This window comes from Lynx canadensis, chromosome C1, assembly GCF_007474595.2.
Source record: "Lynx canadensis isolate LIC74 chromosome C1, mLynCan4.pri.v2, whole genome shotgun sequence".
In the NCBI taxonomy this organism is placed as follows: Eukaryota; Metazoa; Chordata; class Mammalia; order Carnivora; family Felidae; genus Lynx; species Lynx canadensis.
The window spans coordinates 17,544,266-17,560,935 of NC_044310.1; the positions used below are offsets into that span (position 1 = coordinate 17,544,266).

Genomic DNA, 16,670 nt, shown 5'->3' on the forward strand with positions numbered 1-16,670 from the left:
TATATTTTCTTTTGTTGTCTGTGCCTTTCTGGTGTCAGAATCCAATAAATTATTGCCAAATCTAATGTGGTAAAGCTTTTACCCCAAGTTTCAGCTCTCATGTTTATTTAGGTCTTTATCCATTTGTGGCTATTTTTTTTGTCTATGGTACAAGATTGGAGTCCAACTTCATTCTCTTGCAGGTGGATCTCCAGTTTTCCCAGAACCGTGTGTGGAAAAGACTGTCCTTTCCCTGATGAATGTCCTTGGCACCCTTGTTGAACAATCATTTGACCATATACAGAAGGATTTACCTCTGGGCTGTCTATTCTATTCCATTGACCTGCATATCTGTCTTTATGCTGGCATCATATTGTTTTGATTCCTGTAGATTTGTGGTAAGTTTTGAAATCAGGAAGTGTGAGACCTCCAACTTTGTTCTTCTGTCCTTCTTGAAAGACTGTTTTAGCTATTTGGGTTTGATTGTTTGTTTCTTTGTTTTGAAATTCCACATATGTTTTAGGATGGATTTTTCCATTTCTGAGAAAAAATATCGTTGGGAATTTGATAACAATTGATCACTTGGGCAGTACCGACATCTTAGCAACATTAAATCTTTCAATCTGTGAGTATTGATATCTTTCATTCAGTTATGTCTTCTTTAATTTCCTCTAGCAATGTTTTGTAGTTTTCATTGTACAACTCTTTCACCTCCTTGGTTAACTTAATTACTAAGTATTTCATTCTTTTTGATGCTATATAAATGGAGGTGCTTTCTTAATTTTCTTTTCATATTTTCATTGTTACTATATAGAAATGCAATTGATTTTTGAGTGTTGACCTCGTATCCTGCTACTTTGCTAAATTTATTTCTTAGTTCTAATAGTCTTTTGGTAGAACCCATAAGGTTTTCTATATATAAGATCATATCAGGGGTGCCTGGGTGGCTCAGTTGGTTAAGTGTGCAACTCTTGATTTTGGCTCAGGTTATGATCTCACAGTTCATGGGATTGTACCCTGTGTTGGTACAAGCCCTGCTTGGGATTCTCTCTCTCTCCCTCTCTCTGCCCCTCCCCTACTCACTCTCTCTCTCTCTCTCTCTGTCTCTCAAAAGTAACTAAGTAAACTTTAAAAAAAAAGATCACATCATCTGTGAGCAGAGATAATTTTACCTCTTCCTTTCCAATTTAGATGCCTTTTATTTATTTTTCTTGCCTAATTCCTCTGTTTGGAACTCCCAGCACCGTGTTGAAAAGAAATGGTGAAAGAGAGTGTTTTTGCCTTGTTCCTGCTCTTAGAGGGAAAGTTTTCAGTCTTTCACATTGAATATGATGTTTGTTGTGGGTTTTTCAGAGATGGCTTTTATTATGTTAAAAGCAGTTTGTTTCTATTCCTAGTTTGTTGAGGGTTTTTATCATGAAAAAGTGTTGAATTTTGTCAAATGTTTTTTCTGCATCAATTGAGATGATCGTATGCTTTATCCTTCATTCTGTGAATGTGGTGTATTACATTGATGTTTGTATGTCAAACCATCCTTACATTCCAGGAATAAATTCCACTTGGTCATGGTGTATAATTGCTTCACTATGTTATTGAATTCAGTTTGATAGTATTTTGTTGAGGATTTTTGTAGTAATGTTTATAAGGGAAATTGGTCTGTAGTTCTCCTTTCCTGCAGTGTCTTTGTCTGGATTTGGTATCAGGGTATTATGGGATGAGTTAGGATTTCTTCCCTCTACTTCAATGTTTTTTTTTTTTTTTAATATTGGTTCTTGAATATTGGTAGAATTTACCAGTGAAGCCATTAGGTGGAGGGCTTTTCTTTCTCAGGAGATTCAATCTTCTGATTAAATCACCTTACTAGTTACAGGTCTAATCCGATTTTCTGTCTTCATGATTTAGGCTTGGTAGGTTTTGTGTTTCTAGGAATATTTCCATTTCATCTAGGTGATACAATTTTGGGGGGTACAATTGTTCCTAGCACTCTCTTATAATCTTTTTACTTTTGTAAAATTGGTAGTGATATCTCCACTTTCATTCCTGATTTTAGTAATTTGAGGGGTTTTTGTAGTCAATCTAGTTAAAGGTTTGTCAATTTTGTTGATATTTTCAAAGAAACAACTTTTGGTTTCATTGGTTTTCTCTCTTTTTTTTAATTCTCTATTTCACTTATCTCTGTTCTAATTTCCTTTCTTCTGCTAGGTGTGCATTAAGTTTGCCCTTCTCTATTTCCTTAAGTTGTAAAGTTAGGTGATTGGTTTGAGATATGTCTTGTTTTTTAATGTGTTTATATCTAAACATTTCCACTTTAGCACTGCTTTTACTGGGTCCCCAAAGTCTTGGTAGGTTGTACTTTCATTTTTACTCAACTAGTATTTTGTAATTTCCCTTGTGATATATTTTTTGACCCATTGGTTGTTTGAGAGTGTGTTGTTTATCTGTCATGGCCGCATGTACAGTTAGTGTTGTAGTGAGAGGGTGAAGACCCTGAACCAGAAGGGAGGTGTAAGCCGTCTCTGGGACTTTTGTGGGGGACCTACATGGTGTTGCCATTGAATTTACACTTGCCCCAGTATATAAACTATTCATTATGTGTTTTTCATGAAATTGCCAAAACACAGTAACATGTATATAATGGTATAAGACCTTGAAAAAAATCTACATATTGTGCTTTTTCTCTGTGAATGGGAGAGTCATTTTTAGTGGGTGACTGCCGTTTGAAGATTCAGTTGGATGTATACCTAAATGTCGCATTGTACAGTATTGTAAAGTATGCATATTATTGTTTGTGGTTGCATATGGCAATGAAGTGTTTGTTTTATTTAAAAAAAGACATCTGGGGGCACCTGGGTGGCTTAGTCGGTTGGGCGTCAGACTTCAGCTCAGGTCATGATCTCACAGTTTGTGGTTTCAAGCCCCGCATCGGGCTCCGTGCTGACAGCTCAGAACCTGGAGCCTGCTTCCGATTCTGTTTCCCTCTCTCTCTGCTCCTTCCCTGCTCAGTCTCTGTCTCTCTGTCTCCATCTCTCTCTCAAAAAATAAATAAACATTAAAATGAAAAAAAATAAAAATAAAGACATCTGTTATGTACAGCTGAAATAAAATTTGCATTTGCTAAGAAAAAGAGTGTATTGTTTAGTTTAATTTTTATAGTTTTGAGAATTTTCCAGTTTTCTTCTGTGATTAACTTCTAACTTCATCCTGCTGTGGTCCGAGAAGATACTTTGAAGGATGCCTAGGTTGTTAAGTCTATTGAGATTTAATTTGTCACCTAAAAGATGATCTATCCTGGAGAATGTGCATTTGAGAAGTGTTTGTCCCACGTGCATTTGGGAAGAAAGTGTATGCCATAGTTGTTGGGTAGAGTATTCTCTACCTATTTATTAGAACTAGAGCTAATAAATATGTTGTTCAAATCTTCTATTTCTTTACTCATCTTTCTATCTGGTTGTTCTATCCATTATTGAGCGTGTGGTGTTGAAGTATTAAACTGTTACTGTGGAACTGTCTATTTCTCCCTTCAGTTCTATCAGTTTTTGGTTCATACATTTAATGGTCTGTGACTAGTTGCATAAACAACTTCTTTTTCTCCTCCTCCTCCTCCTCCTTCCTCTTTTCCTCCTCCTTCCTCCCTCCCCACCCCTCTTCCTCCTCCTTCTCCAAGATTTTATTTTTTAAGCGATCTCGACATGCAGTGTGGGGCTTAAACTCACAACCTGGACATCAAGAGTTGCATGCTTTACCGACTGAGCCAGCCAGGCATCCCAAACTTATTCTTCCTTTAAATATACTCAACGCTGACAATTCTTCTCCAGCCAATGGGCAAAACATCCATTTTCATGGCAAGGTGACCTTTTTGCTTACTGCTAGGGAGGGCTGACATTCAACCAGTATGTTCCTGATGGCCCTATTGGCTGTCTAATGTTGATCAATCAGATGTCTGATTGGATGTTGTGTGTGCGACACTAGTTGATCTTTTCATTGTCACTCTTTCTTTTGGGTAATAGAATTCAGCGGTCATTTTAAATTTTAAATTCAATTTTGATTCAGTAATTAAAATTGGTCAGCCCAGGGAATAATCAGAACTCTGAGCTTGATTGACAGTTGAATGCTCTGTCCTTCCTTCCTCGGCCTTCTGCAGCTGGCTAACTGCCAGATCCCTGACATCTCTGGGATTGCAGTCAGGGAAGAAGGGTAAAGGAGAGCAAGAAATTTCCTTCTGGACCAAAAATCTGGTCAGATGGCTTTATGGTTTCCTAGCTTGATGGATATCTAAAGCTGCCTCTTTCTATCATGGGCACTTTGGGGGGCTCTTCACCAACTCCTCCTCATGAGTTCACCTGGTTGCCATTTCTCTACGGTGGGCAGTGTTCCTCCTTAGGCCCTCGCTGCTGCAGAAGCTCCTTCAGCTTCTGCCTCTTAGCAGTATCCTTTCATGGAAGGATGCCCCCTCATGGGCAGGATGCCTTTGAAAACAACTCCATATACAGAGGAATATATAAATACTCTGTTTTTTCTTTGCTTTCTTTCCAAAAGGAGTTAAGAATATATGTGCAAGTTTACTGGGCTGATGATAGCCTGGACTCAGAAGAGTGGCTACCTCCTGTTCTACAGCAAGCTGTATTCTGAGACCCTCCTAGAAATACGGGCTCTGAAGACTGTGCCAGCATAGCAGAGTGGCTCCAAGCAGAGGTTTTGGTATCACACTCGCCCAGGTTTGAGTTCTGAGTGTGTGACTTTGGGCAAATCACTTAACCTATTTCTCCAGGCCTCAGTTTTCTCATCTGTTAAATGGGGATAAAAATACTACTGACCTCAGTAGAGTTGCAGCGAGAAGCAAACAAGATAACGCACATAAATTGCTCAGTGCGGCGTCTTCCTCATAGTAAAGTGGTCAATACTTACTGCTAACGAGGAGCACCTTTAGGGAATGCAAAAGAAAATCCTTGAATATTCTTGAATTCTAAAAGGTAACAGTTATAACAAAATAAAATAACGATATATCAGTTAAAGGCAGGGAGATGATATAAAAATTCATCCATGGTGAACCAGAGTCAAGAGATCGGATTGTCCTTAGGCAGGTTACTTCTCTCCGTGGGTGGGTTAATGTGGGTTTAACGGAGGCTCCCTTGATGTCTGCTATTCTCAGGAGTGGGAGGCGTCCCATTGGTGTCAAGTAGGCTAAACACTTTTAATCATCTATTAAAACTATGTCAGTCTGGGTGCCTTTTTCTGTTGTGGCAAAACATGAGCTCTTGTGCCATGGCAGCTTGACTCACAGTCTCTGCAATCAGCTAGAGGACAAACAATGGCCTGCCTGAGTCAGTGGAAAAGTCCAGATGTTTGTGGCTCATTAACTGCCGGACTGACAGCTATGGAGGTTGTCACCTATGATGAATAAGTACATCTTATTGGCATCAAGTCCCCCTATAGAAAGACGTCCCACACGCATAGTTGTTAAAATTGGGGGCAATACATAACCTGTGGTCTTTTAAAAAAACTTTTGGGGCACTTGGGTGGCTCAGTAAGTTAAGTGTCTGACTTTGGCTCAGGTCATGATCTCACAGTTTGTGGGTTTGAGCCCCGTATCGGGCTCCGTGCTGACAGCTCAGAGCCTGGAGCCTGCTTTGGATTCTGTGTCTCCCTCTCTCTGCCTCTCCCCTGCTCACGATCTGTCACTCTCTCTGTCTCTCAAAAATGAATAAATGTTAAAAAATAAATTAATTAAATCAAAAACCTTAAAAATTCTTTTGACTATTTCTTTTCTATGTAAATTCACCAACTCCTCTTTCAGATCCGATGTCAGAGAAGCAGTCATAAATAACCGGGTGGGAGTATAGTATCCTTAAGGCCAGAAACTGGAGACTGGACTTTAACGCCCTGATGGTGGGGGGGTAAGTCAGAAGTCTTACCTAGATATTTACTGTAGTAATTTCGCCTCTACAATTTATTTAAAGGAAATTTATTTAACAAAATGAAGATTTATCTACAGGGACATTCAGATCAGCATATAATAGCAAAAAATTGGAAATGACAGTAGGGGGTGGTGACATTCATAACACGGTCATAATATAAAATACTGTTAATGATCTAGGTATGTATACATACACAGAAACAGGTTCACAATATATTGGGTTTATTTTTTTTAATGTCTATTTTTGAGAGAGGGAGAGAGCGCAAGTGGGGGAGGAGCAGAGAGGGAGACACAGAATCTGAAGCAGGCCCCAGGTTCCAAGCGGTCAGCACAGAGCCCAACACAGGGCTCGAACTCATGGACTGCAAGATCATGACCTGAGCTGAAGGTGGATGCGTACCGACTGAGACACTCAGGCACCCCATCACAATGTATTGAGTTTAAACATGAAAAATAAGGGGTGCCTGGGTGGCTCAGTTGGTTAAGCATCCGACTTTGGCTCAGGTCATGATCTCGCGGTTTGTGAGTTCGAGCCCCTGCATTGGGCTCTGTGCCGACAGCTCAGAGCCTGGGGCCCCCTTCAGATTCTGTGTCTCCTCCTCTCTCTGCCCCTCCCATGCTCGTGCTCTGTCTCTGTCTCTCAATAATAAATAAACATTAAAAAAATTTTTTTAACATGAAAAATAAAAGGTAACAAAAGAAAATATACCATTCATTACCATTTTTATGAAGAGAAAAAACCTACAAAGATCAGTAATTGGAAGCTTTCTCAGTACTTCAAAATTGTTGATTTCAGGCATTGTTCTGAGTACTTCCAATATGTTGATTTGTTCAATCCTCACACTAACTGTTAGGTGTTGTGATTATCCCCATTTTACAGGTGAAGAAACTAAAACAGAGAGGTTGAAAAGCTGCAGAGCGGAGACTGCGGGCAGGCTGTGGCGTCTGTGCTCTTCTGCACACTGCCTTTCAGTATGGAAAAAAGACTGGAAGGACATTCCCTCAAAACCTTAACAGTGGTTACCTCTGGGAGGTAAGATGTTGAGTGATTTTGTCGTTGTTGATCTGCCTTCTACGGTTAATACGTGTTACTTACGTAACAAGACACACTCTGACAAAAATGTTTAAGGTGGATGTCTATTGCAGACTTGAACCAGTCTCTCAGAGCCTCGGTTTCTTCACCTATAGAATGGTAATAATGCCTATCCTGTCGTGCTAAGGCTGAGATTGAGTGAGATAATGTATGCGAAAAAACTTTGATAGTGTAGATTTGGAACGTGTTCAAAAGGCTATAGGTGCTGTAATACAAGGCAACACAAAGTAGAAAGCGGGAAGACAAAAACGTCCACAGAAATTCAGAGACTGTCGAGCTGAACAAATATGGCAGGAGCTTGAGTGGTTTCCTATCTCACCGGATTCTCTTTAGAGCCTTCCATGATACCTAAGGACAGTGTGTCTCTTCTTCTCCTTTTCTTCTTCTTCTTCTTCCTCCTCTTTCTCCTTCTTCTCCTTTTCTTCTTCTTCTTCTTCTTCTTCTTCTTCTTCTTCTTCCTCTTCTTGATAGTGTGTTTCTTCTTCATATCATAGGTGTGAATAATTGGGAGACAGGTATAGTCATGGTCTTACATAGAATTCGATGGCTCCCATATTCCAGTTTTTTTTTTTTCCAGTGAGTATAGTATTGGGTGTCCCAGACTTCTTCTTGGTATCAATCCGGTTGCCAGTCTGAGCCTGTCTGGATTGTTCTTCTCAAGGTTGCTGCCCACCTTTCTGTTCATACAGCTTCTGGCCTGAAGGACTGGGAGCTCAGACCTCACAGTGGAGCAAGAAATGGACAGTTTGGATCAACAGACTAGCAAGGAAACTGGTGGTAGACCTTGGGAGTCCGCCTGTGTGATGAACACTTTAAAAAGCTGATCCAAATAACTCTGGGTGTTCATTTTTTGTGGTTGTTTGGTATAATCACCGCCTTTGAGGATTACAAAGGACAAAGGAAGTCCCCTTCACACATACAAACCACCTCCCTCCCATCAGGGGAACTGCTCTTGGAAAAACCGAGACCAGTTCTCAACCAGAGTGAGACAGTGGAATCAGCTGTGTCAGGGAAACAAAACCTTAGCTCCACCCTCTCAGGGTCTCTGGCCTGAGAATTAAAATGACAGAAGGCATTAACAGGAGAAAAACACACAGATTTATTTCATATAAATTTTAGGTGAGAAGGAAATAAAGACCCAAAGAAACAACAGCACCTAAATGCCTTCCCATTAGGTGGAACAAGAGATAAATCGTGGAAGAGTAACTAAAATACATGGGGAGGGTAAAGGAAGGTAAGTTCTTTTGACAAGGTCTGTTAGGACAGAATTCTCCAGGCCTCCACTCCCATCTCTGGTGATAAGAATGTTTCTTTCCTCCTGGTGTTGGAGGACATCTTTCACATGGGAATTTTCTGTTCTGTCTTCAGGAAGACAAAGGGAGGAGAGGTCAGAGTGGCCTTCTTGCACCTGCTGTTTTTCAAGTGCCTTTAGTTCAAAATAATCCTTATTTGCCACAGTGGCAAATCTGTGAGTGGCACATTCGCCACTCTTGAGCTCTGCGGGAACACCCACGCAGCCACCCTCAAAGATTCTGATTCTGGGGTGCGAGTCCATGCATCAGAGTCCCTTAAAGGTCCTGGAGGCTGAGAACCCCTGGGTCAGAGTCACAGGAAGTGTGGGAGTTTAGCACTGACTTCCTGTACCCCATTTAGTAATTCAGCTGAAATGGCTGTGATGACTGAGAACTGATTTGCAACAGCTTGGGAATGTGTGAGCAACCGGGGAAGCGCAGCAGATGCTTCCCCAGGAAACGCATTCACGGTGTGTGGAGGGGTGTGTGTTCTGATACCAGTTTGGCAACAAGAGTAGAGCCCTAAGGGACATCAAAACATCAGACAGGTGTTCCACTTTGCTTTTTTGGCAAGTTCCAAGAACTCACTTCTCCTAACTGAAATTAGCCATCAGTTGACTGGCCTGCAAGCGTTCAAAGTTGTATTTTGAATTCACAGGTGAGCTTGAGAAAGACAAATAACCAAACCAGCTTGTTTTGAGATAGACAAACTGGGAGGTACATGATGAGCCTGAAAGCCAGTGGGTCCAATTAGAGACTTGTTTGAAAGGTGTGGCAAACCTGGGTGATTGCCTCACTGCCCTGCCACTCACCGGGTCTAAAATACAGTATCAGCCTGCAACTCACCAATCCTACAAAGCCAGACTTTCCAAAACACCCTTTTGCCCCACTTCTATTTACAGATTAGGTGGGTAAATTTTATGTCACAGATTTTGTTGATTTTGGTTCCTGCTGAGACATAATTCAAAATGCATTCTCCTGGGAAAGGATTCCTTCGAGTGTGCGAATCCCTTCCTTTTCCCCTCCATTCCAGGGGGTCCGGGTATAATGTCTGTAACCTGCACTCCATAGCAGGTTGATTTTTGGGTTTACAAGTGGCACTGTCTGTCCTTGAGTCTTACGGGAAGAACCGAGGAAATGAATGTCCCCAGACATCCAGTTTTCCTCTCTGATAAATTGTCCAGGGAAGAGCCTTTCAGTTCCTTTACCCTTGGGATGGAGCCTCATTCACTTTTGTATCCCCAGGGCTTGGCAGAGTGCCTGATGCAAAGAAGGCAGCAGATAAATCTTGGTTAAATAAATGTTTTGTATTAAACACCCACATACTTATTATGCATTTGGCTCCCAGCGTTGGTGGCTGATCTACATCCTGAGAGCTGTTTCTCTGTATCACCATTTTCCTGTTTGAACTGAGAACCACTAATTGGATTGTGTTGGTGGCACTGACTTTAAACACTGGCAGGGGATAGGCAGAGGCTGCAGGGGATGTCCTGAATGGGTTATGTTTTTAGCTCCTGCTCTCTGGTTCTGAGCTGTAATCAGCGCCTGGTTAAGGATGAAGGATGAGGCAGGAGCTATACCGAGAGGCTGCTGGGAGTCTGGGACATGGTAAAGGCTTTTGCAGTGCTCTCCTGAGGGCAGCCTGGCTCTGACCTGGCAGAAATGGAGGCTTCGAACTGCCCAAGCAACCCCGCAGCCCAGTCAACAGGTACTCAGCGTCTGCTCTGGGCAAAGCACCTTTCGGGCACCGGGAAAGACAGAGGTGACTCAGACACAGATGCTGCAGGGAACGCAGAGCCTGGGCTCCAGAGTCTCAGCACGTGGCTTTCGCCTTTAAACTGCCTGGGCTTCACATTCTTCATCTGCACAGTAGAGATCAAAATAGCACCTACCCCAGAATTTGTGCAAATAAGCAAAAACAATGTAGCACAGGGAAGGGGGCGGTGCAGAGAAAATAGCCAATACATTGTGTGTGTTTTCAATACACAAGGGGGCGCCTGGGTGGCTCAGTCCCTTAAGCAGCCCAGGCCATGATCTCATGGTTGGTGAGTTCGAGCCCTGCATGGGGCTCTGTGCTGACAGCTTGGATCCTGGAGCCCGCTTCGGATTCTGTGTCTGCCTCTCTCTCCGTACCTTCCTGATCAACACTCTTATCTCTTTCTCTCAAAAAATAAACACTCTAAAAAAAATTTTTTTTTTTTTTTTAAATAATCCAATATACTACACGGGTAAGAATCAGAGGGCAGGGCGATTGAATTCTGTAATACAATGTGGAGCCAAAGAATTTTTTTTTTCTTAAGTAACACAGTAATAAGATCCTGTGGAGAGCAGAGAGAAGAGCACAGGGGTGGGAGTGTAATAGGGATGAATTTGAAAGGTATTTCGATGATAGGAAGAAAAAAGAAATAGAAGCAGCTGCTCAGACTGAAACCTTACAAACCATTACATTAAAAAAAGTTTATTGCAAGGGTCTTTTTCGAAGTTAAAATCTTGAAGTCATTAAATACAGCCTGGCAATTACCGGGCATCTTGAGTTTTTAGGAAACAGATGACACTTTGAGTAAACTAGCTGGTGCTTATTACATTCATCTTATTTGACTATAATATGATTAGCACCAGAAAGCCCCATGCTCAAAAATATCTCTTCTATGTATTTCACCAAATTAATTTGATTAACAAACTCCTCTTTTAAAATGCAGCAGCTTCAGTAGGTTTTCTTAAGAAATCTTAACAGCCGTGACTAGAAAAACATAGGGGTGGGGGTGGGGGATGATGGCAGCGAAAACCTGAAGTCTAAAAAACGAATTACGTGGGAGTTAACAAAAAGTGGACATAAACCGGCAATGAACATGCTCATATGTACAGAGAATATGGCGTTCTCTTTTGCAACACTCATTTTGGGTTGCTTATCCATTTACCCCAAAGAAGTTGTCCTTTCCCTCTTCCCAGCACCTCGCTGGCGTAATCACCTAAACTAGATCTTTTCTCCCCGTTCACACTTACAATTGGGCAGAAAGGGGAATAAGCGAGCCCCCGTTCTCGCCACAAAGTTTTCTTGTTCGAGAGGCTCTGTTCAGAAAACTAGAAGCCGGCCTCGCCCTTCGAGGACGTGGTGGCGGGTGGGTGCGTGGGTTTCAGACACAGGCAGCCGCAGTTACCGTGCGGGACGCCGAAGGGCTCTAACTGAAGTTAAGGACCAGTGGGGGCACAAAGGAGGAAGTGATGGACTCGATCCGCGCATGTGTCGGAAACGCCTTCACAAGGGCGGCCACTTGGGGAAGTTTCGAGGCTGGGGCGGAGGACACGAGAGAGACCCGCAGGAGAACCGCAAGCTTTGGGAGCTACAAAGAAGGTCCCGTGATGTAGGAGAAGGAGAAGAGCGTCAGGAGCAAAGTGGGGAGGGGCCAGGCCTCGGGAGGCAACTTTGTGGAGTATCTTCCGTCTGTAAAAACCGGTTACGCGGCACTACGAACCCACCTCGGGAACCGACGCCGCTTCGGTAATCCGCACCCCCCGCCCGTGGGTGGGAGGCTGGGCCACCAGGGGTCTCAGGGCCACGGAGTCCGCGCGCCGGTAGCCCGGGCTGAAGCTGCGGCCCCGAGGGCGGCTGACGCCCCTTCCCAGACGCCGAGCGCGCGCGGGCAAGACGGGCGCCTGGGGTCGCGGGCGCCGCCGCGTCCAGTGGGGCCGGCGGCAGCGGGGCAAGCGCCTTCGCGGACGGACGGACCGGCGGGCGGGCGGCCGCCGGGGCCTCAGCAGTTGTTCCCGACATGCTCCTCTCGGGGAGGATTTCAAACCCTGGGCCACAAGCTCGCCTCCCTCGCCCCGGCCGGCCCCAGCAACAGGCGGTGGCGCGCGTCTCATTGGCCGGGCGGCGCGTCGGCGTGTGTTGATTGGCCGCGGTGCCTCCCGGCCCCGCTTCGGCGCTCGTCGCCTCCTCCATTTTGTCGGTAGAGGCGGAAGGAGGAGGTCGGGTCGGGAAGCTGAGGCGGTCAGCAGCTAGCTCATCGGTGCCCGTGGGTTTCGTACGTCCCGCGCCTCGTCTCTCCCTGGAAGGGGAGGGGGGCTTAGACGCCGAGCGAGAGCCGCCGCCGCCGCCGCCGTTCCGAGCTTGAAGTCGGTGAGTGGCGGCGGCGCCGCGGGCGCGGCCATGTTGGCGGCCGCGCTCCCCATTGTTGGGGGAAGGAGGGGAGATCGGGAAACCGGGTCGGGCGCGGGCGGCCGGGAGCACCGGGGCCCCGGGCCGGGCTCGAGAAAGGGAGCTGCTCGGAAGCCAGGCCCCGTCGGAAGGCCCGAACTTTCCGGGCTCGCGCTGTGAATGACTCACGGGCTGTTAAAATAGTGTGCAAGGCCCTCTGAGCCTTCCGAAAAGAGGGTTTATTTGTTTGGGAACTTGGTTTCTTGGGGTGTTACATGAAAACTCGGAATGTTTAATGCTCACTGTAAGGAGGCATCTCTTACAGTTCAGAGGGAACATCGGCTTGGGTTATGACTTGGGAAAACTTTAAGATGAGGTGGAGTCGAGAGTTCGTAACTAAAGGAGACACTTCTGGACGTAGGCGTGTTGGGCGAGGAGGCTTTTCGAAAACGGATACGCGATCTCCCGCAAGATTGGAACTTTCTGAAAAGATTTTAAAAACATGGGTCTCTTTAGGAAACTCCTTTTAAGCCAGCTTCTTGGCATGGCTGCAAAAGCTAATGCTTCCCTAGTCTGAACATACTGGTGACAAAATCCGTGTGAGACTCAGAAAAGTTCCCCAGTAAAGGTAAAATAATTTGTGGGACTTGCAGACCCCCGTCCCCAAATTCCCCACTTCCTGGATCTCAAGGCTGAGAAGAGCTTTTAAATGATGACAGTTACAAGGTTATTTTCTACCATTGTTAGTTCAGGAAGTAGCCATTCTTAACTGTATTTCCGCCGTAAATCTAAGTGATCGCTTTCCCCCGTGTTTTTGAGTTGAAGTAATGAACTAGTCTTTGCTTTTCTAGCTAGGACTTCTCTCATACTTGTGTGCTGAGGAGACTCAGATGTTGGCCTCAGCTCCTAGGCTGAATTCAGCAGATCGGCCCATGAAAACTTCTGTATTGAGACAAAGGAAAGGATCCGGCAGAAAGCAACATCTATTATCCTGGGCTTGGCAGCAAGGAAGGGGACAGGTAGTGGAAATCCTGCAATCCGAGAAGCAGACTGAAAGGTATAAAACTCATGTTGTGGGGCAAACATCCTAAACCGTTTTGTTTTTATTTTTTGTTTTTGTTGATTCAGATTTGTGGAGAAGCTTGTTTTTAAGGTGATAAAGGTTGTGAATATGTGTGTACATACATAGGATGGGGTTAAAGCAGTTGAGTAGCAATTTTAAAGTTTCTGGAATTACAAGTTGAGGCTTATTTATAGAAGCTTATTAAAGTTTTGAACTTTTCTTACTGGAATTTTGCTCAATATTTTCCCTTTACTTACAGGTGACAAAGAAGCTGAAGATGGGTGGTGGAGAGAGGTATAACATTCCAGCCCCTCAATCGAGAAATGTTAGTAAGAACCAGCAACAGCTTAATAGACAGAAGACCAAGGATCAGAATTCCCAGATGAAGATTGTTCATAAGAAAAAAGAAAGGGGACATACTTACACCTCCTCGGCAGCTGCACGGCAGGCCATGCAAAATGGGGGGAAGAACAAAAATTTTCCAAATAATCAAAACTGGAACTCTAGCTTATCAAGTTCTAGCTTGCTTTTTAAGTCTCAAACTAATCAGAACTATGCTGGAGCCAAATTTAGTGAGCCACCATCACCAAGTGTTCTCCCTAAACCACCAAGCCACTGGGTTCCAGTTTCCTTTAATCCTTCTGATAAGGAAATAATGACATTTCAACTTAAAACCTTACTTAAAGTACAGGTATAAGATAAAATACTATTTAAACTTAGTTATATTGGAGGGTAGTTGTCAATTGTTTCAGACCAAATTCACTAGGGAACTAATCTATTTGTGTAAAATTGCTAATTAATGTAGAAAATCTAATTAGACTTCATCTTAACTTGTTTTATGTGTTGTGTGCACTGTGATGTGATGGTGGGATCAGTGCAACTTAAAATAACAAAATTATTCATCATAGTACTTAATATTATGTGTTCTCAACTGAGTAACTTAAGTGGTTTAAGTTTAGATTTGGGGAATGGTAATCAACTTTTCCTATCTGTTGGGTGAAAATACTAATTTAAGATTATCATTCATGGATCACTAGATTGACCTGTTGAAAGCTAGTGAATCTGATTTTAAGCATCTAGTTAAGACATACAGGGACTAAGAAGTAGTTGAGTATTTGAAAGTTTAAAGTCCTAGAAACACCCAAACCAATAATATGCCAACAATCCTATGCACTGCCAAAAAGAAAATGTGACTTTCTTAGAGAATGGTTGCATTTTAGTAAACTGTATGCTGGTGAATGTAGAAAGGGCACTCGTGGCTAATTTAGAATGAGACCACATACCCCAATGGCCATTTCTTTCATGCAGTGAGTGGATAAGCGTCTGCCAACTAATGCACCAAAACCAGTTTTTATAGAAACAGTATTTGGTGATCACTGAGTAGCTTTCAGAATACATTTTTTTGTATTCTAGCACTGCATAAGCTATTCTGACAGTGATCTGGTCTCAAAAGTTATCCCTGCAAAGCTTACTTAAGTGGGGAGCTGTATAATGTGAAAGTTTTAAGTACCTAGGAAAGAGCCATGTAAATATATGTAATAAACTTGTAGCATATGTAAAGTTTTGTTGGCATTTATCCTATAAAAATAGAATATTTTAGTATGAATTTGCTGAATGTAAGACCATGACTCTTGTTTTTTATGCTATGGCCTGATTTTAAAGGTCCAAAATAATTTGTTTTTAAGGTTTGCCCTTGTGCTAAAGTGCCGGTGTATGTATAATTGATCTGGTGGTAAACTATATTTCAAAGTAAACCCTAGTGTAATAAGTTTTATATAACTGAAAAGGTTTTAAAGCTGCTAAAACACTTCCTATTTTTAAGAGATGTGAAATGCAGTATGGGACTATTTTAATTTTTCCTCCTTAAGCCCAAAGATTAACCATTAAAAGGTCCCTCCAACCTTAAAGATTCATTTTGGCTTTTAATAATTTTTGTAATCTATAACATGAATATAGTTTAGTGTATGATGCCAGTATATATATTTTTTTGTTACTAGTAAGTGCAACCCAGGGGACCACTTAATGTAAAAGATGTAATTTCTTGCATAACTTGATAACATATTTTACCTAAATATAAATTAACCCAATAGTGAATTACAAATGTGTGTGGGAGAGTCAATTTAAAATTTCTGATTTTAGGTGCCCTATTCTAACTTGGCAGCTTTTGACATTTTAAAGGAGAAGGGTGAAGTTGTATTTCTCCAAGTAAATTCAGATGAGGTAATATTGCCCAAATCAAATAATGGTATTCTAAAGACAAGTTTACATAGTACTTAATGTACATATGCAAATTTCAAGCATGAAATTAAAAAATAAAATTGCTTCTTCCCCCCCCCCCCAGTGGTTGGTTTGTATTTTGTAAAAAATTACGACTATTTTTAACGCACTCATAATCCAACTGAAGAAACGGTAGGACTGCTCGTTTTTACAAGGCAACCAATCTGCCAACTGATAGACACATTTGGATCAGTTCAACAGCTATACAATTAAACCTGCTGTTTATGACCAGCCCCCACCCCCCCCCCCAGCCCAAAGCAGGGCTAACAGTAAAAGGACACAGCATACTTTGGAAACTAAGATTCTAATTCAAGAGAGTAAACCAGGTTTAATTCCCTGCATCTCTCCCTTTTCTCTACATTCTAAGATGACTGAGGTTTATAGAAAACAACATTCCTCAAACTGACAAGAATGGTTTCATATGTTCCTATGTAAAAGTATAATTTCCACCAGGAGGCTTTGGGGGGGGTGGGTTAAGGCATCAGAATACTCCATAGGTTCCAAGAGATAGGGGTAGCTTAAACTAGTTCAAGAATAGGTTGTTACCACGGCAAGGCCATTACTTTATCATGCAAACCATAGGAAATAAATGATTTGGAGGAAGGAGTCTCCATTTTCCCCCCTATTCTCTGTGTAATGTCTACAGGCAGTCAGTGCCAAGGACTGTCAAATTCTTTACTATAACCAGTGGAATTTCACTAGATTTAACAGTTCTCAGCCTAAGTGTGTTAATTCTGGATTTATGCAGTATTAGGTGTTTGGTTTGGGATGGACTCCAGTGGTTAGTTGTTCAGACTTGAGGGTGGGTGTAGAAAGGCTTCTAACTGAAGTTTTTAAAAGTTAAGGGTAACCTAAAGAAAAGGTTAATGATTTCAACATCGCACATCCCAGAGAGGTACTAATAGTTTTGGTTA

The 16,670-nt window shown here is 42.6% G+C and overlaps 1 protein-coding gene across 2 annotated transcripts; it reads left to right on the plus strand.

Moving 5' to 3' along the window:
- Nucleotides 1-11,538: 11,538 nt before the first annotated feature.
- On the plus strand, nucleotides 11,539-15,815 carry PNRC2 (proline rich nuclear receptor coactivator 2). 2 transcript variants are annotated; one of them, XM_030327025.1, is made up of 3 exons: nucleotides 11,539-11,777; nucleotides 13,268-13,473; nucleotides 13,739-15,815. In XM_030327025.1, the coding sequence occupies exon 3, from the start codon at nucleotides 13,757-13,759 to the stop codon at nucleotides 14,174-14,176; it is 420 nt and encodes a 139-aa protein (XP_030182885.1). In that variant the 5' UTR covers nucleotides 11,539-11,777; nucleotides 13,268-13,473; nucleotides 13,739-13,756; the 3' UTR covers nucleotides 14,177-15,815. The 2 variants fall into 2 exon arrangements, with proteins under 2 accessions (XP_030182885.1, XP_030182886.1); XM_030327026.1 differs by lacking the exon at nucleotides 11,539-11,777 and adding an exon at nucleotides 12,217-12,398.
- The last annotated feature ends 855 nt before the right edge of the window (nucleotides 15,816-16,670 follow it).